Source organism: Emiliania huxleyi, assembly GCF_000372725.1.
Source record: "Emiliania huxleyi CCMP1516 unplaced genomic scaffold EMIHUscaffold_10, whole genome shotgun sequence".
Lineage (NCBI taxonomy): Eukaryota > Haptophyta > Isochrysidales > Noelaerhabdaceae > Emiliania > Emiliania huxleyi.
The window spans coordinates 533,467-559,458 of NW_005202427.1; the positions used below are offsets into that span (position 1 = coordinate 533,467).

Consider the following 25,992-nt stretch of genomic DNA (forward strand, 5'->3'; position numbering starts at 1 on the left):
CGCCATCTTCCACGGGTCATCTGAGTAGTCGACCTCGAAGATGCGGCTCTCGCCCGCCAGAGACCCGCCGCCGAACTTGGCGTTGAACTGCTCGACGGTGGCGGGCGTGACCAGGGGAGCGCCGGCGCCGAAGATGTAGGCGCACTGCTCGATGAGGCGCGCGGCGGTGAGCTGCCGCGGGCGTGTCGAGAGGCCCTGCTGCGGCGCCGTCTGCAGGTAGCCGAGGTGCGCGCACTTCATCCAGTACCACGAGCGCGCGCTCTGCGCCACCGGCCCCTCTGTCGCGGTGGCCATGCAGCTCGAGTTGTAGAAGCAGCTGCTGAAGTACTCGTTGCCCCACGCGTGCCGCGTGTAGTTTGCGAAGAGCGCTGCCAGAGCGAGGTCGTCGTGAGGAGCCTCGCCGGCAGCCGAGGGGGAGGCGGAGGAGGGGGAGGAGTAGCCCGGCTGGAGCGCCTCGCACAAGATGCTCTTCCTTCCGTACTGCACCGCGGAGGAAGATGAGTCGCCGAGAGCGTAGGCGAAATCGACCATGCCGGTGGGCGAGCCTTCGTAATGCGCCGCACCAAAGAGGCGCATGAGCTTGCCCGGCGACGAGTGCAGCAGCGAGGTGAGCGCGGCGCCGACCCGCGCCTGCGCCTGCGCGCAGCGGCTGTCGGGCGAGGAGAGCGCGACGAGGTTGCTCACGTCGTACCGAGCAAAGTCGTACACGGCGGTGACGGGCGGGCTCTGCGCGATGGCCGCGTCGACCAGCTTTGGATAGGTGCGCCTCATCCAGGCGGACGACGCGCCGGCGTACGAGCCGCCTTGCACGACCACCGCGGTGGCGGCGGGGAAGAGCTGGCTGCGCGCGTGCCGGATGAGCGCGGCGACGTCGGCCAAGTTTTGCTCGACCGAGAGGTACTTTGTGAAGGCGCGCGTCGATGAGTCTCCGAGCGGGACCGAGTCGCCAAAGTAGCGGTGCTGGCTGCACACTGACGCAGCGCGCAGCGCCTGCGCGAGCTCACCACTAGGGCAGCCGCGAGTGGCGCCTTCGGAAGGCATCGTCACAAGCAGCACACCTCCAGCCGTGAATTGCGTTGCGTTGACGTAGTACTTGAGCCGCCAGGACGGGCCTTTCACTGCAAAGTGGTCAAGCGGCACGTCGAGGTAGAGCGGCTTTGAAGTCGGGAGCGACGCGCTGAGTTCGAAGCTGGCAGCGATCGACCCGTGCCGCAGATGCTCTGGCAAGTGCACGCCGAGTGCTCCAATCCTCGAGAGGCTGATGGCATGCAGCAGCGGCAGCGGGCTCATTCGTTGTTGCAGTGCGCGCGGCGCCTTGAGCTCGACGGGGAAATTCTTTTTAGTGCGGAGTGCATTGCCGTTCTTAACGGAGTCGCTTAGGCGGCTCCGGTGGTGAGCCTGTGTGTGTGCCAGTCCGCGCCAGTCTGCGCCCTTGTCGTGCCAGTGTGCTGTGAGAGAGGCTTGTATCTTAAGGTGGCAGTCCGGGTTCTGTGAAGAGGGTCGCTCGTCGAATGCGAGCCAGTTCGCTCGCGACGCCGACGCCGACGCCGCCGCCGGAACGACCGCGGCGGCCGGTCGAGCGGCCGCCCCGGCCAGCGGCCGTATCGAGCCTGCCCGTCGCGAAGGTGCGGACCTCACGCGCCCCACCGGCCGCCCGCGCCGCCGCGCCCACGTCGCTCTCTCGAAGCCCAGCGCCACGCCGCTACGACTCCCATCGCGACGACTCCCGTGCTCGCTCGTGGCGCAGGCGATCGACTCCTGACACCCATCGAGCGGATGGGCGCGTTCCCGCCGCGATCCGGTACTCTCGAACGACTTTTGAGGGCAAAAGGTGCCGCCCGAGCCCATTCCCGCCGCCCGCCGCCCGAGATCAGCTGCCACCGGCCAGCGCGCGCGCGGAGACCTGCCGCGAGCGCCTCCGTGGCCCTAGCTGGGGTGATTAGCAAGCGCCTCGGCACTTTAGATTCGCCCCTCGGGCTTTTCCGCGCGCGTGATCAGTCTCGCGTTCTCTCCTTTTTCAGGCGCCTGTTTTCGGCCTCTGAAGAGCAACCGTCGAGGCGTCGATGCTCGCCTCCACGCCCGCGCCAGACCTCCGCGATTGGGGCGCCTTGTCGACGGGATCAATTGTGATTCCGGGCGTATTTTTCTGGTATCTTACTCGCACGTCGGCGACTCTTAGTCGCTTCTCCGTGCTAGGAGGCCTCTGTTTTGTGTCCGTGAGGACTAGATCGAAACTAACATTTCGGCATATGCGAGTAAAGTATCAGAAAAATGCGCGTTCGTTCACAATTCATGTGTATATGAACGGTGCCGACGGGTTTGGCGAGCAGCGAAGCCGTCCAGGCGCAGCAACGCGACGGTTTCGGAGGTCGACGGCTCCGAAAGAGCCTCCCGTTCGAGGCCGGCGCGGTCACGGTACCGTGGAGGCCACAGACGTCGCCGGAGCGGCACTCCCGGGGCGCCACTCCCTCACCCGGTCAGGGGGGGCCAACCACAGCCCGCCTCACCGTCCGTGGAGCTTCCGTGGTCCGCCGCTTCGGCTTCGATTTTCGACCCTCCCGAGGCTGCTAGAGCAGCCCCGCGGAGCCTCCCGGATGCACCGGCACACCGTCGTCCAGAACGCCGGCGCACGCGCTGCCCAGTGACCGGGCGGGTCGGCCCCGACTAGGAGCGGGCCCAGCCGGGCGGAGAAGACTATCCCACTCGCGGTGCGTCGCACCGGCCGGTCCGGTTTTCGTCTCGAGCGGGTCGTGAGACGGCCGCGAGAGCGAGCACCGCGGTCACAGTGCCGTGGAGGCCACAGACGTCGCCGGAGCGGCACTCCCGGGGCGCCACTCCCTCACCCGGTCAGGGGGGGCCAACCACAGCCCGCCTCACCGTCCGTGGAGCTTCCGTGGTCCACCGCTTCGGCTTCGATTTTCGACCCTCCCGAGGCTGCTAGAGCAGCCCCGCGGAGCCTCCCGGATGCATCGGCACACCGTCGTCCAGGATGACGGCGCATGCGCTGCCCAGTGACTGGGCGGGTCGGCCCCGACTAGGGGCGGGCCCAGCCGCGCGGAGAAGGTCAGCGAGCTCGAAACACGTCGCCGCGGCCGGCCGTTTCGCAAGCCTGAGCGGGTCGCCAGACACCCGCGAGAGCCAGCAGCTAGAGCGCCGTCGTAGCCGCAGATCGAGTCGAGGAGCTTAATGTCCACGGTAGCAGTTGTGGAGAGCGGTGGCGCGGTGCGTGTAGAGGCGTCGACTGAGGGCTCCCTTTCGAAACGCGACGGGTACGGCATGACAACTGCCAGTACAGTTTTACGCCGGCCAGCGTGAGAGCACAACAGGGAGCCGGCGACCCGTACGCTTTGCGCGTGGCGACTGGTGGCTGTCTGGAGCTCGTGTGAGCTGGGCCGACGCGTGGCCGAGCCGAGAGGACCAGCGAGCGACCACCTTGGCGATGAAGCTTGGCGGCCGGCGCCTCGTCGCCAGACGTCACAGCGGCGTGGACGCAGGAGTGTGCGGCGACGAGTACCGGCAAATCCGGCCCGGCGTGGCCGGCAGCTGCCTAGCGCTGGCCTGTGACCGGCGCTGCGGTGGCGGAGAAGGCGTCTCTCCGCCGTGGCGGCGGTCGGCAGGTGCGAGCGTGATGCCATCGTGTGGGACGACACCCGTCTGCAAAACCCGGACTGCCACCTTAAGAATTCTTTTTAGTGGGCAGAGAGCTGGCAGAACGCGAGCGAGACGTGGGGTGTTTGGGTCCGTGTCGTGTCGAGTCGACCTACGCGCCCGCTCGGCGAGCCTCGACGCGGCGCAGGAAGCCGTGACGGCTGGTGCTGCACACCGCCATCGCAGCGTGTTGAAAAGGCGCTCTTGTCGCCACCGCGGTGGTGGTCGAGCGCGTCGCGCACACGATAAAACTTGCGTACGTGATGGTGGTGAGCTCGGTCGAAGGTGGTGGGCCGAAAACGCGAGTAGGTACGGCCGCGCGGGGCCACGGCGAGCTTTGCGCGGAAATCGCAAGCTTCGCACAAATCGCACAAATCGCAAAACATAAAAATCTCTCTCAAATCGCAAAGATGACCGCCCAAGTCCCAACACCACCCGGGGACCACCACCACCCGTGTCCCAAAGTGAGAATTCCGATTGTACCTGTCAATAGATCGCGAGCAACAAAGCAGTTGCCCCTCGAGCCATGTTCGCGTTTTACCGCCACAAGATCGAATGGGGCGGTGAGAGTACACGCTGAAAATGATGTAGGTTGTAGGGGCTTGGCGTTAGCCAGTGTGGTGGGGGGCTGCAACAGCGCCGACGCGGGTACGAGTAATTCTTCCATGTGGAAAGCTTTATAGTAGAGAGAGAAAAAAATCTCCTTTGAGTCGGTTGACGAATTTGCCGACAAATGAGCGACGCGACTAGCCCTGCACGGGCGACTACTGAGGCGAGTCTGTATGCGGCCTCTACAGCTCAGGCACCGAGCACTTTTGCACAGCCGCCTGGGAGAGCGGCGGTGAGGGCGTCAGTCGTGAGGGCGGCCGCGGCGCGGGAGGCGGGCGAGGGCGAGAGGCGGCCAGGGGTGGAGAGAGAAGAAGGCTGAGAGGAGAGAGAAGGCAGGGAGGAGAGAGGCGGCCGGGGCAGAGGCGGGAGGGAGGAGAGACCGGGCGGCGAGCCGCGCACCTCGAACCGCGTGCAGCTCGGGCGTCCAAATGAAGCGCGACCCTCAATATAACACAATTCAGAAATTCATTTTTTTTTGGAGAAATATGATTTTTTGTTTTTTGAAGGAGGGTCCGGGTCGCAACCCTCAATGTAACACAAGAATTCAGAAATTCAGTTTTTTGGGGGGAAATTGTTGGAATATTTTTTTTGTAGGGTCTGGTCGCAGGGCCAATATAAACACAAGAATTCAGAAATTCAGTTTTTTTTGGAAAAAATGAAATATAATTTTTTGGGGTCCCTGGGCAGGGTCCCAGCCCGAGGGGCCAAGATTTTCTGAAGAATTTCTCCCAAAAAAACTGAATTTCTGAATTTTGCTTATATTGGTACCTGCGACCCATGGGCCTCGGGGCGGGCGAGCCTCAGTGCCAGTGCCTCGAGGCCTCGGGGCCGGCGAGCCTCAGGGTGTGGCGCGGCTAGCGCGTCCGCTCTCGACGACACGGACATCGCGAGAGCATTTGAATTCACACATGACTTTTTTCAGCGCAGCCGCGCCGCCGTCTGCGCGCTTGGCGGCCTCGAGCTGCCTGCTCGCCTGTGGCCTCTCGTCGGCGCCTTTGCGCTCGGCGGAGCCACCACCGCCGCCGCCTCTGCCGCCGCCGGGTCGTACCAGCACCGAGGATACTCCTCCTTTCCGTCTTCCGCCGCTCACTGCGAATCGTCCGCTCAGTGCTCGGCGCGGCGTGCATGGCCCTGCTGCGTCGCAGGCTTCCGGGCTGCGAGGCTGCCGACGAGGGCGAGTGCGATCTCACCGCATCTCGCTCGCGGTGGGCGGAGGCGTGGGCCATCCTCCGCGCGGGCCTGCGGGAGGTCGGCCGAACCACGGCAGAGGGCGTCGAGGCCTTCAAGATGGAGCGTTCCCTCTACTCCGCGGTCCTCGGACGGTCAGCACACTCTCCCGCCATTTTCATTGCCGCCACTCGTCTCGCCGCATTATTGCAGGACACATCCCTGACACGTCCCCGACACCTCCCTGACACGTCCCTGACACGTCCCAGGCCCGCCCTCGTGGCGCTGCAGTACGTGCTCGATCGTGTCACGCCGCTGCGCCTCGAGGCGGTGCTGCGCGAGGCGCTGGTCGGCGTGCTCTCCTCTGTGAGCGCGCCGCCCGAGCCCGGCCCAGACCAGGAGGCTTGCATAGAGACACTCGTCTCACGAAGCTGTCTTGCACACACGTACTGTCTCGCAACAGTGTTGCCCTGCCTTAGCTCACTCACGTACATACATACACGTGGCAGCGCTCGGCGGCAGTACTGGTTTGATATAGCACGGAGTCCTCTCGCTCCAGTGCAGTACGGAGTTTGTCGTATCGCGTTTCACAGTGATGCCCCAAAGTCTGAGACAGCAATACGAGCACATGGGCTACTCTAGTTTTCCAATTCACTCTCACACTCTGACATGCTAATATTTGTGTGCACAAATCGCCCGTCGTCACCGCCTTTCACCACCAGGTCCCCCAATGTTTGTGCATGTCATGACGTCCTCCGCCGTGCCCGGCCGTGCCCGGGCCCCCAGCCTAGACAGCGGCTGCCCGGCCGCCCTGCCTAGCGCGTGGGCGGTGCTGGGTATGGTTGAGCCGTCGGCGAGCCTCGCCTGCCCGCCCTCCATGCCGTCGCTGCCACCGCCGTCGCCTCCTCCACTGCCTTTACCGTCACCGCCGCCGCCGCCACCGCCGCCACCGCCGCCATTCTTACCGTCGCCGCCGCCTTCGCTCTCGCCTTCCCCGTCGCCACCGCCGCCAGTCCCGTTGCACCCTCCGCTGCAAACAACTCCGCCATGCTTTGGTTGCCTCCACCCGCACACCGCCGGCGGCTTGCCCGAATTCCCGAACGATTGGGCCATCGGGCTGCTCCTCGCATTGTGCCTTGAGCCGCTGCTGCGTGGGCAGATCAAGAAGAAGAGGGTGGAGGGCCGCAGCCACGCAGCGATCTCTGTACCCTTCCTCTCCGGCACGCGTGCTCTCCGAGTTGGCATTGTGATCCTCTTCTGCCTGCAGGACGTATGCGGCACCCCACCGGCACCGCTCCAGCCCGTCATTGTCAGCGGCCCGTGCTCGCTCACCGACGGCGGCTCGTGCGCCGCGTCGCCAAACTACCCGAACAGCTACGGCATCAACGAGGCGTGCACCATCAGCGGCGTGCCGCCGGTCGAGCTGGAGACGGTCGCCTTTGATGTGGACGCTTGGTCCTACTACGACTACGACTACAACGGTGACCCCATGGATGACTGCCCCTCCGACTATCTCACCGTCAACGGCAAGAAGTACTGCGGCACCTCGGGGCCCCCGAGTGGCGCGGTGGCGGAGGACGGCGTGATCGAGTGGCGATCGGATGGCAGCGTAGTCGGGCCGGGCTGGAAGGCGCGCCCCTGGTCCCTCTCGCTCCCTTCTTTCTCCTCTCTGATGCCCTCCTCCCTCTCTGCCGTCAGATCTGCTGGGCGACCCGCCCGCCTTCACCGCCATCAGCGCCGCCTCCACCGCCTCCACCGCCTCCACCGCCAACACCGCCGTCGCTGCCGCCGCTCTCCCCCGGCTTCGACCACGGACACGCCGGAGCGGGCAACCCACATGCTGCTCTACCTGACCCAGAACACTTGGTCGGATGAGAGGCTGGCCGAGCAGGTCACGGCGGCCCGCGCAGCAGGTCTGCCGATTGTCATGGCTCACGAGAACGACCCAAGCCTTGGTGGTTGCGCTTTTGCACGCCAATTTGAGACCACGCCGCAGGAGCTCATCGCAGGCGGCCTCTACCAAGACCTCGCCGTCGCGTGCTTTGCGGGGATTCACCGCGAGGCAGCCGAGACGTAGCTGAGAGTTTAGCTGGTACCTACCCTTTGTGAGGCCGCCGGTTCGGACTAGGTGTCGCGCTGTCTACTGGCAAAGGCGCTCGGTGCTAGGCCAGGCAGGGAGCAGGAGGCGTCCCTCCGCCGCAGCAGCCTTTTTGCACGCTTCTCCCGCACAATTCCGCCGGCTGTACAACCTATCGAGGTGGAGGCGGAGTCCTCGGCTTATCACATTTGACCATTGTGAGTATTTGGTGTGTGTCAGTGTGTGCGTGTGGGTGGGGGGGGGGGGGGGTTGCTCCAACACTCCTTCTCTGCCAGGGAGGTGCACGTGTGTTTGCTGAGTAGTCGCACCCCTGCCTGGCGGCGAGCAGAGGTTATGACCTACTCTCATGTTTTCGAAACATGCAGATTGTAAAATTCTTTTCCCTCGCCACTGGCGTCGGGTCCACGCGTACTCTCTACTTACGAACGGACACATCGCATCCTCAACCTAAAGTCCTGGCGGAGGCTACATATTTGTTGCCATATTGGTGAAAGAGCTCCCCACCCTCCATCTTCCACTCGAACGCTACCCGGTCTCCTTCCTCCCGGGACCCCGCCCTCCACCCCATTGACCGCGGCGCGGCTTTGTCGCGGCGCTCGCCGTCTACCTCCGCCTTGTCCGCTGTCGAGAAAAGAGTTTTGTTCCGCTGTCGTGTATTGAAAGAAAGAAAGAAAAGCTAAAGGAGGGGTGGGAGGACGGCACGCCGCCACCGCACAGTACCACAGAGCTGCCAACAATATACCTACAAACAGAGTGACAGAGATTTCAAAGAAAGAAAGAATCTTAACACCAACCCAAAACACAAGCGAAGAGAGATAGGAAGAGGCAGACTCCCTAGGGTGGGCGACGGCTAGCGCACCACACACCTCTCCTTAAAATCCCTGTGTGGTGGCGGCGTGCCGTCCTCCCATCCCTCCCTTGGGTTGTCTGTTTTCTTTCTTTCTTTACAAGGGAAGGATGGGAGTTCCCCGTCTTTGTAGCCTGGCGTTTGTGCCCCGTTTGTGCCGCGTCCCGTGCCCCCGAGTTCATTTACACAGGGATTTAATCGTTGCATACATGTTGTACACACATCCCTGATATGCAGGATTTCACATGTGCATGAACATGTGACATGCGCATGCACATGACATGCACATGCACATGACATGTGCATGTGCATTGTGCGTCCGTCTTTGTGGCCTGGCGTTTGTGCCAAGAACAAGTAAAAATCTCTCTCTCTCTTTGTGCCCCGTTTGTGCCGCGTCCCGTGCCCAAGAGTTCATTTTGTAAAGAAAGAGATAGCTAGCCCCCATGATGTGTTCACGACAACGTCTAGCGCATCACACTCCTCTCCTTAAAATCCCTGTGTGGTGGCGGCGTGCCGTTCTCCCATCCCTCCCTTGGGTTGGTCCGCGTTCTTTCTTTCTTTTTCACGACAACGTCCGTGGAAGCACTGGGCGAGCGAGCACTTGCTTGGACTGCAGTCTGCGCCTCGCATCTTCAAACGACTGGCTGTATGGCGCAGGCTCCGCCCAAGCCTGGTATCGCGCCCGTCGAGCTGGCCATCTCGTGTGTCTTTAGCGTGTTCTTTACCACGAACGCGCTTCTCGACCTCTCAGCCGACTTGTGGGCGCTGGACGCTCCGCGGGCGCGGCTTGCCTTTCTGCGGGACTGGTATGTCTTTCGGCAGTGGTCGCCCATCGTCAGCCCGCTCTTCCTCGCGCTGACGCTGCTGCTGCCATTCGCCGTCTTCACGCTCTGCAAGGGAGCGCTGGAGAGCATCTGCGGCTGGCGCAGCGCCTCTCGCCTCCGCCACACGGTCGACATTTTGGAGGCCGTCATCCTGGTGGGAGTCATTCTTCCCATCGGGATCCCGGCCGCCGTCTCGGCGCAGGAGGCTCTGATTGCCGCGTGCAAGGGCTCTGTCACCGGGGGCGTGAGTGGCGGCGGGCCCCTCGGCTTCTTTAGCGCAGACACGACCGCCACACTCCGCCCCGGGGACATGTCGGCGTGCAAGGCGAGCGCCGCAGAGCTGCCGTCGCCGCACCTGCTGATGGTCGCGCTCAACCTGCTCATGTGGGCGTGCGACGTCTTGCGGTACAGCTGCGGCGGTGCGCCGGCCGGCGAGGAGAAGAGGGACTAGAGCAGGGCGGTTGTATATTACGGCCACGCGCAGCGTCGCAGATGCACGGGAGAGAGAGAGCGCGCGCGGACCCACACCACACATGCCCGGGTCTCTTTTATGCTAATTTTGTACTGTGCCGTACGAAAGTCTGTGCAGCTTGTGAGGGACACGATCCCGGCAAGCCTGTTCATGATTACAATAGTATTCAAGTAGAGCCGTATTGTACTCATAATACACGTGCATCGTGAGTACTCAACTCATGAGTACCACCGCAGTTGAGTATTCATACTCATGAGTACGTCTGGCGCATGCGTGAGTACTTGTACTCAAGTCCATGAATACTACTGGCCAGTCGGTCACGTCCCAAAACGCGCTCCCTGAGACTCGACCGACCGCTGGCTCTGCTCCAGCGCTTCGCATATGCCACCAAAGAGGAAGAAGGCCCAGCCTCGACTAGAAGTGCAAAAATACAAGCTGCTTCGGCAGCCGATGAATCTTATCGGCACGCAGGTCAAGTTCCTCGGGTCGTTCTGGGAAGGGCGCATGACGGCCGAAGAGAAAGCTACGGAGTACCTGTGCACGGTGCTTGACTGGAGTACCTGTGCTCGGTGCTTGACTTTCAGATCGCTCACCGCATGCAGCCTGGCGCCCCGCCGATGCTGGCAGACCCCAACCTCAACCCGGCCCACCTCGCTGTGCTGGTCAGGATTGGCTTCAACAAGAAGGCCTTCGAGCCGGCAGTGGCAGCGATCAAGGAGAAGTACTACGAGCTGTTCCGAGGCAAAGGGGGCGAGCACAAGGAGGGCTCCTCGGGCGCGGCCGGTGCGGCATCTTCATCGGCGGCCGGGGCGGCCGGGGCGGCTTCGTCGTCGGATGCCGCCGACGTGGCATCGTGAATATCTAGCCGCGGTGCCCTGTGTTGTCTGTGGCTCCGTTTGTGTGTTTTAATTTTGGTCATTATTCTCTTCACAGCGCACGCGAAACGATAGCCCGGTCATGAACAACGACAAATCCTCTATCGAGCCACGCCACTAGCACTACTGGCTGCCTAATCCTCAATGCCCTCTTCAAACTCAGCAATCGCAGCCTTCACAGCCTCATCTTCCGCCTTTCGGTACTTCTTCACTGCGCCGTTCAGCTGCGCCTTGCCGCAGTTCTCGTACAGCTCCTCAAGCTCAACCCAGCGTGTATCGGCAAAGCCTGCGTCATGCTGGTCCTCTTTGAACGTGCCGCGCGTGAGGTAGCAAATGGTGTTGTCGGCAGCAGCCAGCCTGTTGCGCCGCTTCTTTCCGATCAGTTGATCGGGGTCGCAAAAGCGCATGCCGAGCACCGCCTCAATCTTGTAGCAGAATGTCGGCACGACCGCGTCTCCGCACCGCCACCTGCCAGCCGCGCCTGGCGCTGCGCCGCAGCCGCTCTCTGGCACTTGTAGCGGCAGCACATGGTGCGGTGCGCGTACTTGAGCAGGCGGTGCGCGCCGCAGTTGGCGCAGGGACCCTGGGAGTAGGGCGTGCGCGGCATGTGGACGCGCGCTCGGGTATTTCTCGGGTATACCTGGACTTTTGCAGGTATACCCGGGTTTTACCTGCAAGTTGCTCACGCACTTGTATTTGAATACATTATTCATATTCATGAGTACAGGCAGACGTGAGTATTCATATTCATGGATACCAGGCGTCATGACTACTCATACTCAACAATACAAGCTGCCAAAGGATGAGTTGAGTTACTCATTGTAATCTTGAATAGGCTTGGATCCCGGCGTGAACACACGACTAACTGACGCGGATCCGCTCCTGACAGTGGCATGCACCGCGCTGCGGCGCGTGCCACTGTCTTTGTTTGAAGTTAAAAGTCGAATCAGAGCGCCGTCGGCGCTGTCCCTCGTTTTCCTCCCACGGACCGCCCGTCCGGCACCGCTCCGGGACGCACGCCGGCGAAGCACCATCAAGCTGCTGTACGGCCCCGGCATCGCCTCCCCTGGCTTAGCTAGACTAAGAGATATTGTGTATATGGTTGGTCTCTACAATATACTCACTGGCACTGAACCTCCCAGAGCTCGTCCCGGTCCGCCACGGTCATCCTCGGCCTCCGGAGGGCCCCCGGCCGCGGCGCGGTGCGGCGGCGTCACAAATCCGACGGCAGAGCACCGGGACGCGGTCGGGCGATCTGAGGTCCAACTAGGCGTATGCATTGCCCATCCAGGGCTATCACCTCGACCTATCAACAGGCGCCTGCGGCGCCGTGCTCAGGAGCTGCTGTTCACAGCTGCACAGACTTTAGTACGGCACAGTACACATGTCTCTCTCTCGGGGGGGCGGGCGGCGGGGGGGGGGGCGGCGGGGGGGGTCTTCCGCCACCGACCCTCCCCGAGCTTCGTCACGAGGCACGACACGCTGCGCGGCCGCACGGCCCCGGCCGCTCGCTTCTCGACGATGCACTGTGGACACATATGGTCATGGAGCGCGCCCAGTGCTCACAAACTTTACCGGTTATGAGACCGGTAATTTGGTGATATTTTGATTAGTTTTGGAGTGGCATGGTATAGTGGTATGCGAAAGTGGTATGCATGCGGGGTTTTCATTAGTTGTAGCGGCTGTCGGTGTGGTCCCGGGGGCGAAACCATGCAAAAGTGCGGGTATTACCCGGGTATACCCGGGTTTTTCCAGGTATACCCGCAAAATACCGGAGGTATCTTGCCGATTTTGCCGATTTTGCCACCAAGAAGGCACTCCGACTCGCTTTGATTTCCGTGAGGCAACTGGTATCCCGTACCACTTTTTGATTAGTGCAGGCCTTGGGTTTGATTAGCCAAAAACTCCCATACCGGTAAAGTTTGAGCACTGAGCGCGCCGCCCTCTGGGGGGGGGGCGGGGGCCCTACAGGCTCGACACAGGTGCGAACTGGCGCGTGCTAGTACTATCACGAAAGAAAGAAAACAAAACGCCGGGGAGGGATACTGGGCGAGGAAGTTTTGTCGCTTCAGTTCTTTTCGCACAACACTACCTGTACCTGTGTTAGTGCCAGTGCGCGCCAGTCCCGTGCCCAGTAAAAGAAAGAAAACAGACAACCCAAGGGAGGGATGGGAGGACGGCACGCCTTTATGTATGTATGTAGAAAGATGAACAACAGTCAGGCTCGGACTGGACACCAACGCGGTATGGGTGGACGCCCGACAGATGATGACGACACGCACGAACGCCTAAATAAATAAATAAAACAGACATCCCAAGCTAGGGCTGGGTCGAGGACAGACACGTCCCCACCTTTGCAGGATTTTGCAAAAGCGAGGGGGGAGGGCGCATCGCGGCGCGGAGAGGGCTGGGCACGGGCACAGGGGATCTCTCTCGCATAGGATACGCACTCGGCGGCACGAGGGCAAGGCTGGGCGTCCTATTTGTGCTCCCTCCGTTTCCCTCGCTCTCGGGCACTATTCATCTGACCACTCATCAGAGGGGCTTCTAGGCGATCGGCCGCGCTCCGGGGCAGGGCTGGGTAGGATGGGCTCGGGCCACTCGCCCGTGCGGGTGTATCCCCGCATGAGCCGGATGGAGGCCTCGACTGTCCCTCGCGGCAGGCTCTCGAGCAGCTCGAGCAGCTCTCCCGCCGCCACCGCCGCGTCGTACTGCTCCTTCAGGCCGAGCGCGCCGCAGACCCTGCGGACCGCCTCCTGCTGCACCTCGTCCGGTAGTCGGCGGAGGACGCCCGCTTGGCGGGCGGCGAGTCCGGTGAGGGAGAGCGCGACTGGCGCGAGGGCCCGCCGCCGCGCGCCGACAGCGCGTTCTTGTCGACGAGCCGGGGTCCAGCATTGGCGCGGCCGCTGGCACTGCGGCCCTTGCCGCGCTGCTGCTGCCCGCGCTTCCTTCCCGGATTAGGGACAGTGAAAGTGCAGCCGCGCACTCCGCCGCCGCTGGGCGATGGCGGCACGCGCGCGGCGGCGGCCGGGCCCGCAGGCGCGGCGGGCTGGCCTCCCGCGGTGGCACCCTGCGGGTGCAATGCGGCTGCGGCGGCGTACGTCATGCTGGTCGCCGGCTCCGCAGCTGGTGGCTCGGCGGCAGGGGCTGGCGGCGCCGCAGGGCTCGCGCTCGCAGGCGGCTCCGTGGCCTGCGCCTGCCGCTCATGGCGGACCGCGCGCTCGAGCTGTGAGTGCGGGTGGAGCTGCACAATGACGTCGCCGCTCTGCGTCGCGGTGAAGGAGACCGAGTACGGCGCGTCGCCGTCGTTCTTCTTCTCCGCGTAGACGAGCGCGTAGTCGCACACCTGTCGTTGGTGGTCAGTGAATATGCTCTCCGTGCAGCGCTCGGCGGCGCCGACGCGAGCAAATTTAATATACGTAGGGTGAACAAAGAACTTGTGAAAAAAAAATTTTGCCACGTCCGCCGCGAACGTCAGTTCTTTCGCACACACCGGCACGGTGTGACAGGCGCCCAGGCGCACTGAAACACCTCGGGAGCCGCCAAGAGCGGCCAGCCTTCGCACCTATCGGACCTCCGCCATGGCCCTCACCTGCGGCCGAGCCCTCCTCGCGCTGCTCGCCGTCTACGTGGCGATCCTCTCGCACACGCTGCTCGAGCTCTTCTACCCGTCGCCGTGCCGCGGTGCCGCCTGTCTGCAGCCGCTGCTGCGCAGCGGCGCCGCCGTCGACCTGCAGGCGCACATCGACGGGCGGCTCGTCTGGAGCGCAGCCGGTGTGAGCAGCGGCGCAGGCCTCGAGGACGTTGCGTTTGCTGTCCCGGTCCCGGCCGAGGTGCGGCTGGGCAGTCGAGAGGAGCTGCATCTCGACTTCTCCATCGCGCTCGCAGGTCAGCAGCAGCCCATCGCGCACGCCCGGGCGCTCCTCTGCGCGCGCCGCCAGCCGCGACGCCGCAGCACCGCCCGCATGCTGCTCGCCGAGCCAGCCGTCTCCTCCTCCACGCCTGGCTCCGCCACTTCCGACTCTGCCGCCGCCGCCGTCCCCGCCGCCTCCGCTTCCAGCGAGCAGAGCGGCGTCGCCGTTTCCAGCGAGCAGAGCGCCGCCTCCGCTTCCAGCGAGCAGAGCGGCGTCGCCGTCTCCAGCGAGCAGAGCGGCGTCGCCGTCTCCAGCGAGCAGAGCGGCGTCGCCGTCTCCAGCGAGCAGAGCGGCGTCGCCGTCTCCAGCGAGCAGAGCGGCGTCGCGCCGCCGAACGAGCGGGGCGAGGTGCCGCACTACCTCTATGCGGCGGCGAGCCTCGAGCTGCGGCTGGTTGCCGACGAGACGCCGCACGCCGGGCCGGTGCTGCCGAGCGACGGGGCCGTGGTCGCGAACGGCGTGGACTGGTCTCGGCGCGTGTACGCGCCTCGGCTCTACGTCGACGAGCTCGGCCTGCTGGGCAAGCACGCGCTGCCTCTCTCGAGCGACGTGGGCAAGGAGCCTCCTCGGCTGCGGCTGCGGCTGCTGCCCATCTCCCTCGGTCGGTACCGCGCCACGCGCCAGCTGCACACGGCGCTTGGCGCGCTGCAGGCGGCCAGCGGGATGGAGGCAGTTTGACGCGCTGCGCGAGCTGTGCCTTCCCCGACCCTTCCCTGACCCTGGCTCTGAACCTTCCTGTAGGCCGAGTTCGACGAGCTACGCGAGCTGCTCTCCGAGAAGCGCCTCTACCGCTTCGCGCTGATGCAGCTGATCGGGCTGCTCCACGTCGTCTTTGACGCGCTCGCCTTCCGGAACGACGTCGGCTTCTGGAAGGGGCGGGAGGACCTGAGGGGCCTGTCCTCGCGCGGCGTCATCTTCAACGCGGGCTCCACGCTCGTCATCTTCCTCTACCTGCTCGACGGCGACGGCGTCAACTCGATCGTCCTCGCTACCTACGCCTTCTCCACCGCCCTCGAGCTTTGGAAGCTGACCAAGGTGGTTGCGATGCGGCGGCGGGCGCGCGGCGCGGCCGCCGGCGCCGGCGGCGAGGGCGCGCGCGCCGAGGCGGCGACGGAGCGGTTCGACGAGGTTGCGACGCGGCACTTGACGTGGGGACTCGCGCCGCTGGTCGTCGGCTGGGCGCTGTACGCGCTGCTCCACTACCCGCACGCGTCGTGGCGCGCCGCTTCCCCGCCGTCCTCCCGCCAGCCCCGCCTCCGAGGGGGCGAGTCACCCACCCTTGGATTCTGCACCCTCTTGTCAGGTACAGCTGGCTGCTCGGCTCGCTGGCCGACGCGATCTACCTCTTCGGCTTCATCGCGATGACGCCACAGCTCTTCATCAACTACAAGGCGCCGAGAGGAGCCGAGAGGGCCCGAGATGGCCCGAGATCTCCCGAGATCCCCAGATCTTCTTCAGCCGCAAGGCGGTTCGCTGCTCAACCCCCCCCCGCCCTATCCAGGCCTCGGTCCCTCCCAGGGCATCCCCCTTCCCCGTGCCCCCGCCTGCGCCAGACCAGCCCCCTCGCTTCTGCCGTCGCCGAGGAAGTACACACGCCGTTTCGAGGCAGAGCTCCCCCGCCCCCCCTCGCGCCAGATGAAGAGCGTCGCCCACCTGCCGTGGCGCGTCCTCGCGTACAAGGCCTTCAACACCTTCATCGACGACGCCTTCGCGCTGATGGTCGCGATGCCGACCGCCCACCGCGTCGCCTGCCTGCGGGACGACCTCGTCTTCCTCGTCCTCCTCTACCAGCGCCGCCTCTACCCCGTGGACCGGAAGCGCGCCAATGAGTTCGGCATCGCGTACGAGCGGGACGAGGCGGACGTCGCTCCCGCGCAAGGGGAGGGCAGCGCGGGAGATGGGGCCGAGGAGGGGCCTGCTAGAGGGGTGGAAGCGGAGGGCCTGCTAGAGGGGTGGAAGCGGAGGGCGAGGTACCCACCCGCCTCCTCGACCTCCCCACGGAGCTCCTCGTGCGCGTCGTCTCTCGCTGCGACCCCGCCGACATCGCTCGCGTTGCGGCCGTCTCGCACATCTTCCACGCCTCGCTTGCGAAGGAGGGCATCCGTTTGCGCCTGCAAGAGGCCGGCTACGAGCCACCGGCGCAGCCGGAGGGCGAGAGCTGTGCCATGCGGTGGCTGTGTCTCGCTGCCTTGCTGCGCGAGTCCAACCCGCCGGCGAGGGCGGCGGCAGGCCAACGGCACAGCCTCTTCATCGACGGCGAGGGGCGGCTCTCGTCGTGCGGCGCAGATCCGGATCAAGAGGGGCGGCTCGGCCACGGCGAGGGCGTGACGCGGCTCAACACGCCGACGCGCCTCTCGTCGACGCTGGGCGGCGAGCGCGCCGTGAGCGTGGCGGCTGGAGAGAGCCACAGCATCGCTCTCACCGCCGACGGCAGCGCCTGGAGCTGGGGCCGGGGAGGCGGTGGCCGGTTGGGCCACGGCGACGAGCAGAGCCAGCTGCTGCCGAAGAAGGTCGAGGCCTTGGCTGATCAGCGCGTCGTCGCGGTCTCGGCGGGACTCGCGCACAGCTTCGCCATCACCGCCGATGGCGCTGTCTGGAGCTGGGGCAGTGGAGCTTATGGTGGCCGGCTGGGCCACGGCGACGAGCAGGACCAGCTGCTGCCGAAGAAGGTCGAGGCTTTGGCAGGCCAGCGCGTCGTCGCTGTGTCGGCTGGAGTCGGCCACAGCCTCGCCATCACCGCCGATGGCGCCATCTGGAGCTGGGGCTATGGAGGCTACGGCCGGCTAGGCCACGGCGACGAGCAGGACCAGCTGCTGCCGGAGAAGGTCGAGGCCTTGGCTGGCCAGCGCGTCGTCGCTGTGTCGGCTGGAGGCGGCCACAGCCTCGCCATCACCGCCGATGGCGCCATCTGGAGCTGGGGCTCTGGACCCTTTGGCAAGCTGGGCCATGGCGACACGCAGAACCAGCTGCAACCGAAGAAGGTCGAGGCCTTGGCTGGTCAGCGCGTCGTCGCTGTCTTGGCGGGATTCGCGCACAGCCTCGCCATCACCGCCGATGGCGCTGTCTGGAGCTGGGGCAGTGGTTTGCGAGGCAAGTTGGGCCACGGCGACGAGCAGAGCCAGCTGCTGCCGAAGAAGGTCGAGGCCTTTGCTGACCAGCGCGTCGTCGCTGTGTCGGCAGGGGAAGACCACGGCCTCGCCATCACCACCGATGGCGCTATCCTCGCATGGGGCAGGGGCGATACCGGCTGCCTAGGACACGGAGCTGACCTGTCGAACCAGCTGCTGCCCAAAAAGGTCGAGCGATAGCCGATAGAGTCCCAGACGGAACCGAGATGAGCCGAGATTAGCAAAAGAGTTTTGAGTAAAAATGTTACCAACCAACTTCAACTTTTTGAGCCGATCACCGGGCATGAGCGCGGAAGCGCCTGTGCTTCGAGAGAGATTGTTGTTTGGCTGGTTCCAATTCAGACAAACTCTGACACGTGAGTCGTGACCCGCACATCTGCCCTCTACTTAACCGTACTTGATCGGGAAGTCGGTGCTAGGGGAGACTAGTGTGGAGCCGGGGCCCCCCGTTTCCGCACTGCGGCGCGGCGCACGGTGCCTCCGGGGGCCCCCGCCTCCCCCACGCCCCAGAGGCGCCGCCGCCACCCCGCGCTTTAATCGTACGGCTTTAATCGTTTCGACACCGCGCTCATGCGTGGTCGTGGCCGCTCGAGCCTCTGTCTCTCGAGCGTCGAGGGCCTCCCACGCCACGAGCGCGCGCAAGTGGCGACGGAGCGGCGCGAGCGAGGCCGAGAGCCCGAGGCCGACGGAATTTTAGTACGTAGGTTCGAAAAGCATTTTACAACCTTCTGAGAAATCCTTCCTTGTTAGTAAAAGATTTTTTTGACTGTTCGGTGCTATTTTTTCGCGCGACCCTGGCCAGGGTTCCAACGTTTGAGCACTTGAGCACTTGATAGGGTCGATTCCGCATGGTACGGGACCCCTGCACCCCTCCGATCGTCTCGCCCACCCTCACTGGTGTGTTCATTGGGGGGGGTCATAACAAACACGGTACAGGATCGAGGTGCACAACCCCGGGCCCGAAATCGCTCCGATCACACACACTCGCGCCCCTTCTCTGCGCCAGAATTCCGCCCGGGCAAATTCCTTTTATTGCGAAGTCGGAAAGTTCTTTTTTAGGACAGTGGGCCTATCCCCCCCCGCCTGCTGGCAGACCTGCTTGGGGGTATGGTATAGTCTTGGGCGGTCAGGACCATACCCCCACACCCCTTTGGGCCCGCACCATGTGTGTGTGAGTGAGTGAGTATTCTTGATACGAAACCACGACGACACACACCAGTCGACTCGCATCGGTTGCCTCCATGAATGGCGGAGCTAATCTCGCGTCCACACACACAGATAGCGCACCATACCAGGTAGGTACTTGTTAGGTAGGAACCGACCGCGCCCGCCGCGCGAACGGACTCATCATCACCTCCCTTCAACATACAGTAACCTCTAACAAACCGCCGCGCATAACTGACTCCTCATCACCTCCCTACCAACATACAGAGGGAGAAAGGTGAACAACAGCCGCCCGGGGGGGGCAAGGCTCGGACTGAACCGGCTGCCGTCCTGGACAAAAGTTGGAACCCTGGCGGCGACGACGCGGTCGTTGCGAGCATTCGCGGCTGGCACTGACCATGAGCCTCGGCTCCGACAGCGTCGCCACAGCCACCAGCGTCGCGGCTGGGGTCGGTCCGAGCAACGAGCACGAGAAGGCGCTCGACTTTGCAAACTATTTCGTCTCCTACGGGTACATCTACCACCAGAAGGCGACCGCCTCCTCTCCTCTTCCCGCACCGCCACCTCTCCTCTCCCCGCAGCGGCTCACTTGCACCGCGCTGCATCTCGACCGCCGCATCTCTCCTCGTTCCGCAGGATATGCTCCAGGACCGGCTCCGGATGGAGGCGAGACGCAGAGCCGCCTCGCTCGCGCACTCGACACCGTGGCGCGCCATCAGCCCCGCCTCCTGCTCTCCCCAGGGCTACCGCACCGCCATCCTCAACAACCGCGCCTGCTTCGAGGGCAAGGCGGTGCTCGACGTCGGAGCTGGCTCGGGCATCCTCGCCATCTGGGCAGCTAAGGCGGGCGCGCGCGTCGTGTATGCTGTCGAGGCGACGTCGATGGCCAAGCACGCACGCCGGCTCGCAGCGGCAAACGGTGTCGGCGACGTGGTCGTGGTGCTCGAGGGGTACATGGAGCAGGTGACGCTGCCGGAGCAGGTGGGCGCGAGCAGAGGGCAGAGAGGGAGGAGAGGGAGGAGCAGAGAGAGAAGAGAGCAGAGAGCAGAGAGGGAGGGAGAGAGGGAGGGAGGGAGGGGAGGGAGAAGGAGCCTAGCCTCACCTCTTGGCCGCAGGTAGACGTGATTGTCTCCGAGTGGATGGGCTACTTCTTGCTGCGCGAATCCATGCTAGACCCCGTCATTGCAGGCGCGATCTCCCCGTCTCTCCCCATCTCTCCCCATCTCTCCCCACCTCTCCCCGTCTCTCCCCACCTCTCCCCATATCTCCCCATCCCTCCCCACCTCTCCCCACCTCTCCCCACCTCTCCCCACCTCTCCCCACCTCTCCCCATCCCTCCCCACCTCTCCCCACCTCTCCCCACCTCTCCCCACCTCTCCCCACCTCTCCGAGGCAATACTCGCTGTCCTCACAGCCCGAGACAAGTGGCTCAAGCCGGGCGGCGCGCTCTTCCCGTCGAGCGCGTCCATCTACCTGGCGCCGCTCTGCAGCAGCCTGTACGCGCCAAAGCTGCGCGAGTTCGAGCGAGAGGTGTCGGGGTGGTCCCACTTCAAGGACTTCATGGGGCGGGAGAACGGCGTCGACATCAGCGTGCTCGACGCCGAGTGGCAGCAGGAGCAACCGCCGACACCCCCTCCTGGACACTTCCTAGACCCGTCCTAGACACTGCTTAGACCCTTCCTCGACCCTTTCCTGTGGCCACGACACGCCCACGACACGCCCACGACATGTCCACGACACGGCTACGATATGTCCACGACACGCCCACGACGCGGCGCCCGCGCCGCACAGGAGCAGCCGACTACCTGCTCCACCGCCTCCCCCTATCTCCCCCTACCTCCCCCTATCTCCCCCTACCTCCCCCTATCTCCCCCTATCTCCCCCTATCTCCCCCTATCTCCCCCTATCTCCCGCACAGGAGCAGCGCGACTACCTGCTCCACTCTTGCCTCTGGCAGCTCATCGACCCGGCCGAGGCGGGAGATAGGGGGAGATAGGGGGAGATGGGGGGGGATGGGGGGAGATAGGGGAGATGGGGGGGGGGTGGGGAGAGATGGGGGGAGATGTGGGGAGATAGGGGGAGATATGGAGATATGGCAGCTCATCGACCCGGCCGACCCCCCCCCCCCCGCGCGCGCGCGACAGCGCCACACGCGTCCTCGACACGCCCTTCTCCGCAGGTGGTCGGCGAGGCGGCGAGGCTGCTCCACTTCGAGACGGCGACGGTCACGCAGGCGGACGTGGCGACCGTCACCCACCTCTCCCCACCTCTCACCCACCTCTCCCCACCTCTCACCCACCTCTCCCCATCTCTCCCCACCTCTCCCCACCTCTCCCCACCTCTCCCCACCCCTCCCCACCTCTCCCCACCCCTCCCCACCTCTCCCCACCCCTCCCCACCTCTCCCCACCTCTCCCCACCTCTCCCCACCTCTCCCCACCTCTCCCCACCTCTCCCCACCTCTCCCCACCTCTCCCCACATCTCCCCACATCTCCCCATATCTCCAGGCGGACGTGGCGACCGTCACTCGCCCCTTCGAGCTGACTCTCTCGAGCGACTCCGAGGTCGGGCTTCGGCTCGTGGTCCATATCTCCCCACATCTCCCCACATCTCCCCCCATCTCCCCAAGGTGTCGGGCTTTGGCTCGTGGTTCGACACCGCCTTCGAGGGCTCGCCCTCCTCGCCCGCCTCCTCGCCCGTCGTCCTCTCGACGGAGCCGCCCCTCGAGACACATTGGGGCCAGCAGGCGCTTCCTAGACACCCCCTAGACACCTCCCAGACACTTCCTAGACACTTCCTAGACACCCCCTAGACACCCCCTAGACACCTCCTAGACACCCCCTGACACCCCCTAGACACTTCCTAGACACCTCCTAGACACCCCCTAGACACCCCCTAGACACCTCTTAGACACCTCTTAGACACCTCCAGACACACTCCCTAGACCACCCTAGACACCATATCTCCCCATATCTCCCCATATCTCCCCCGCCGCAGGTCCTCCTCCTCCACCCGCCGCAGCTCGCCGCCGCCGGCGACCTGCTGCGCGGCGACTTCACGCTCGAGAGTGCCCGAGGTTACCCGAGATGACCCGAGATTAGGCGACCTGCTGCGCGGCGACTTCACGCTCGAGAGTGCCCGAGGTTACCCGAGATGACCCGAGAGTAGGCGACCTGCTGCACGGCGACTTCACGCTCGGCAGACAGCGCGAGAACCACCGGCTGCTCGCGCTCCGGATCCGGCTGCGCCACACGCGCCCCGCGACGGGCGAGGGTGTGTCCCCAGAGCGGCTCTATTCACAGCTCCACTATTCACACCCTCCTGCTGTGAACAGGCGAGGAGGTGTACCCAGAGCGGGTGATCCACTACAGGGTCGACTGACGCGATCGCGGAGAGCAGAGGCGGACTGCGGCTCGCAGGCCGGCCCTTTGGCCCTTCGATGCTCCGCGCGGGGCGGCGACTCCCACGCGCGGTGCGCGCGGCCGCGCGGCGCGGCGCGCTGGGCGCAGGCTGGGCGCGTTGCGCGGTCGGTGCATCGGTGCACAGCGACACAGTGCCCCTCTCTCGGTCTTGCTCTCAGCTCAAATGCCAGCTCTCTCTCTCTCTCTCTCTCTCTCTCTCTCTCTCTCTCTCTCTCTCTCTCTCTCTCTCTCTCTCTCTCTCTCTCTCTCTCTCTCTCTCTCTCTCTCTCTCTCTCTCTCTCGTTTCGTGTGCGTCGCCGCGCTCACTGACACCGCGGGCCGGGTTCTCTGACGCGGTTCTCCGTTACCGTTTGCCCATTCCACATTATTGCGTGGCGGCTCCGCGGAGCTCCTTTGCGCTTTGGCTCGGCGCGGGCGCGGGGGCGCGAATAAAAGAATATATTGAACAGCCCAGCGGGATATGTTCTGAACGGCTGATCGTTGCCAGCTGGCCAGCGGGCACCTCGCACCTCTTTGACCCATCCCTTTCGCTTTCCAGTCGAGTGGAGTCGAGCGGTCCGTCCACCTGACGGCCACGCTCCTTGCAGACTAGGTCCAGCCCAGGGTGAGGCAGATCTGACGTTTATCTGAAAGTATAGAGATGAGAGTGAGGTAGAACCGGACCCGGTCAAAGTCGGCGGTTATCGGAGGGGGGGGGTATGACGAAAAACGGCGGGCGCATTTGGGCACATGACTGGGAGAACTCTGTGGTGGACCCGCTGGGCGAAAGGAGCTCGCAGACCGTTGCAGCCTCACGATGTCATTTTGGAGAGCGGAGCGAGTGCGAGCGGCGAGCTGACACGAGCGCGCTCGCTGATGCGGCGAGGGGGCAGAGGCAGATGCCCGAGCTGCCGCCGTACGTGCCAGAATTTGACCTCGCGTTCATGTCTCAGATGCTGGGCGTTGGAGCCGTCCGGTCGGAGCTGCCAGAAGACCCAGCCACTGGCGACGACGAGACGATCATGCAGGAGGCCGCCGTCGACATTGCCCTCCAGCTTTTGACGGATGCGGGATGGCGAGAAGGACGCACGATGCTCGGGCTGTTGTTGCACTGTTAAATGATAGTTATAGTACCCCCTCGCAGTGGGATTGTGGGCATGATTTTTCGTCCGAGAGAGAGCAGAGTAGAGGCCCCAAGAGACCCGTCACATGGCCGCCCCGAATCATGCCCACAATCCCACCTCTCGGCTTCGACACGAGGGGAGACGAATTGCATAAAAGGGTCCCCCCTTGAAACGAGCGCCACCCTCCCGCCTCGATTGGACCAGTTGGTCTCCAAGGTTGGTCTCACCATGGCGGAAAAGCCCAAGGCACCCACGGTCCCGAAGCCAACGCCCGAGTTCCTGGAGAAAGCGAAGAAGGCGCAGGCGAAGGTGGCATACGAAGGCGGCTGGGCACTCGGCCTCGAAGGCGGTGGCTTTGCCCCTTGGCCGGCGTCCGAGGGCTTCTTTCGCGGGCTCGAATCGATCAAGGTCGGACAAGGCGATCTCGTACGGCACCACGTCGATTCGATCGGTGAGGCCGGGCTATGCGCATACTGCTGCCCGTGCTGCATTCCGCGAGTCTGCTTTGCTTTCCCCCGTGCGCTGTGCGGCCCGCTCAACAACGTTCTCGCGGACGTCTTTACCTGCGCTTCAGGAGTGATTGCGCTCCAAGTGATGGGCGTCGACGCAAACAAGCGGACGGCGCTGGACAAGGACTCAATCAAAGCCGCCAAGGACGAGAGCTTCTGCTGCGCCTGCTTGTGCGACCGCGACTTCGTCACCGTCAAGGACGGGTCGCCACCACCCTACATCAACTTCCGCTTCGTCGCGCCGGGCAGCAGCGGCAGCCGCGCTGCGGCGACGTACAAAGAGCTCGCGACGAACCTTGACAAGACTGTCCGCGACGAGGCAGGGTACGTGCTCGAGCCCGACGGCGAGGTTGTGCTCACGCCCGCACTACCGCAGTGCGTGACCGAGAAGCGAAAGCAGGAAGAGTACGCCGGGGTCACGTCGATGCTGTTCACGGCGACCCCCGATCGCGTGGAGACCAAGTACTTCGCTGGGCCTGTCCCCGCTCAGGGGTGCTGCGGCTGGCTGTGGGGCTGGCCGGCCCTGCCATTCCCGTCGACTGATGGGGATGAGGTCTCCGTGCCCTCGGTCAGGTCCGTCGTCCCCATTGCCCTCGCCACCGCCTCCCAGCCCGCCGCCGCCCTCGCCGCCGCCGCCCAGCCCGCCCTCCCCAAAGCACGCCCCCGCCCTCCCCACACCGCCACCAGGTTCAACTGCGGCGCCTTCCTCCTCAAGGATGCGGTGGCAGCTGGGACCAACGCTCTGGCGGGGTCATCAGGCGAGATCGCCGCCTCCATCTTGGGATGCCCTCCCTTCAGCTGGCTTCCGCCGAAGGTTCAGGAGTGGATGACGAAGAATCTGGAGTACTCGGCCGACGTGCCTCTTTATGGCTGGCCCGACGGCAACATGTCAAAGGCGCCCACCAAGCTGCTATTCGACGATTCGGGGTGCGCGCATTCCCCGCTCCTTCATTCGCCCTCTGTTCTCGCCACAACCGACCCACCGTTTGCGGCGCGTACAGATATTTGCAGTCGAGCAAGATTGCTCCGGCGGTCGCTCGCGGAGTGACCAAGGTGGTCAACATGACTATCCAGTCCTCCCCTGTGGACAATGTCGCCCTTTGCATGGGCTTCCCCGTCGGGCTTCCCCCTGGGCTTCCGTCAAGCGCCTACCTGTCGATGTCGGCGATCTTTGACGCCGGAGACGTCTCGCAATCCTGCTACCTCGACGAGTTTTGCAACGTGCCGGACAAGGAGACGGGCAAGTGCGACAAGAACTACCCACCAAAGTATCCCATACTAAACGGGCCGTACGGCTCGTGGGGCAAGCGCCCGGAGTACAAAGATGTTCGAGTCGACGACCCGGATGACAAAGGTCCATCTAGATGACAAAGCCACCCCCGCCGCCCCTTCCCCGCCGCCGCCGCATGAAAAGATATTCGAGTCGACCCTGCGGGAAACGCAGCCCCCCCCCCCCCCACCTACAGACAAGTTGGACAAGTTGGTCAAGTTGCCACCCAAGTTCGCCGCGGCCATCGTGGAGGCCACGGCCCAGTTCTTCGCCTACGACGGCGTCATCAAGGGCTCCGAGATCAAGATGCCTGACTCAAAACTGTCCATCTTCAAGAGGCAGGGCCCCGAGATCATCGTGTTCAACGATCTCGAAACGATCGAAAACAGGTACCACGGCGTCGAGCCTACCTCGTCGACAGGGAAGAAAGTCAACTTCCTCGTCTACTCGTATCCCAGCAAAGACTCAGCGAAGAATGCTATGCCGACGCAGTGGGCCCCTTTGGTCAGCGACGACTCCGGCAAGCCACCCGACCCAACAACCAACCTCGGCAAGTGGGGCTATGACGGCGACGGCAAGACGCAGGGCTACCTCCTCGAGGAAAAGCTCCCCGGCGACGAGCTGCCCCGGCCGACAATCCCACCGGTATGGATGACGGCGACGGACGACCCGAACTTGCCCTTTGGGCATTACAGCGGCGTGCTCAACCCCGCCTTCGCCAACTTTCCGAACTACTATCCGCTCGGGATTTTCCCTATTGAGGGCAGGTACCCGCCTGACGTCGCCAACCTGGCCGCCGACCTCGCGTGCGAACGACTTCTCGCACTCAAAGCCCACAATGTTCATGTTGTGACCCTTTCCCCTCTGCTGCACAGGTGCTGGTCTGTGCGCGCCGCGGCAAAGACGGTGGTTGAGTTTGCCGGGCACGAGCTCGCTGATTAG

At 64.1% G+C, this 25,992-nt stretch overlaps 5 protein-coding genes across 5 annotated transcripts; 4 read left to right on the forward strand and 1 right to left on the reverse strand.

The window, feature by feature from the left end:
• Window positions 1-1,290, reverse strand: EMIHUDRAFT_62528 (hypothetical protein; the record flags this gene model as incomplete). Its single annotated transcript, XM_005793628.1, has 1 exon — window positions 1-1,290. A coding segment is annotated over one exon (1,290 nt), but the record flags the coding sequence as incomplete, so codon positions are not given.
• A 3,884-nt stretch (window positions 1,291-5,174) lies between these two features.
• On the forward strand, window positions 5,175-9,758 carry EMIHUDRAFT_462061 (hypothetical protein). Its single transcript, XM_005793629.1, has 4 exons — window positions 5,175-5,579; window positions 5,694-5,790; window positions 6,584-6,991; window positions 9,027-9,758. The coding sequence occupies exons 1-4, from the start codon at window positions 5,383-5,385 to the stop codon at window positions 9,642-9,644; spliced, it is 1,320 nt and encodes a 439-aa protein (XP_005793686.1). The 5' UTR covers window positions 5,175-5,382; the 3' UTR covers window positions 9,645-9,758.
• Window positions 9,759-14,121: 4,363 nt separating this feature from the next.
• Window positions 14,122-17,821, forward strand: EMIHUDRAFT_199533 (hypothetical protein; the record flags this gene model as incomplete). The annotated part of the gene is made up of 5 exons (XM_005793630.1): window positions 14,122-14,373; window positions 14,635-15,126; window positions 15,196-15,489; window positions 16,090-16,317; window positions 17,804-17,821. The coding sequence occupies 5 exons, from the start codon at window positions 14,122-14,124 to the stop codon at window positions 17,819-17,821; spliced, it is 1,284 nt and encodes a 427-aa protein (XP_005793687.1).
• Window positions 17,822-19,490: 1,669 nt separating this feature from the next.
• EMIHUDRAFT_53207 (hypothetical protein) lies at window positions 19,491-20,366 on the forward strand (the record flags this gene model as incomplete). Its single annotated transcript, XM_005793631.1, has 3 exons — window positions 19,491-19,727; window positions 19,862-19,924; window positions 20,139-20,366. Coding segments are annotated over 3 exons (528 nt in total), but the record flags the coding sequence as incomplete, so codon positions are not given.
• Window positions 20,367-23,499: 3,133 nt separating this feature from the next.
• On the forward strand, window positions 23,500-25,992 carry EMIHUDRAFT_199536 (hypothetical protein; the record flags this gene model as incomplete). Its single annotated transcript, XM_005793632.1, has 5 exons — window positions 23,500-24,353; window positions 24,468-24,707; window positions 24,782-25,134; window positions 25,247-25,856; window positions 25,926-25,992. 5 exons carry the CDS (start codon window positions 23,500-23,502, stop codon window positions 25,990-25,992), a joined length of 2,124 nt encoding a protein of 707 aa, XP_005793689.1.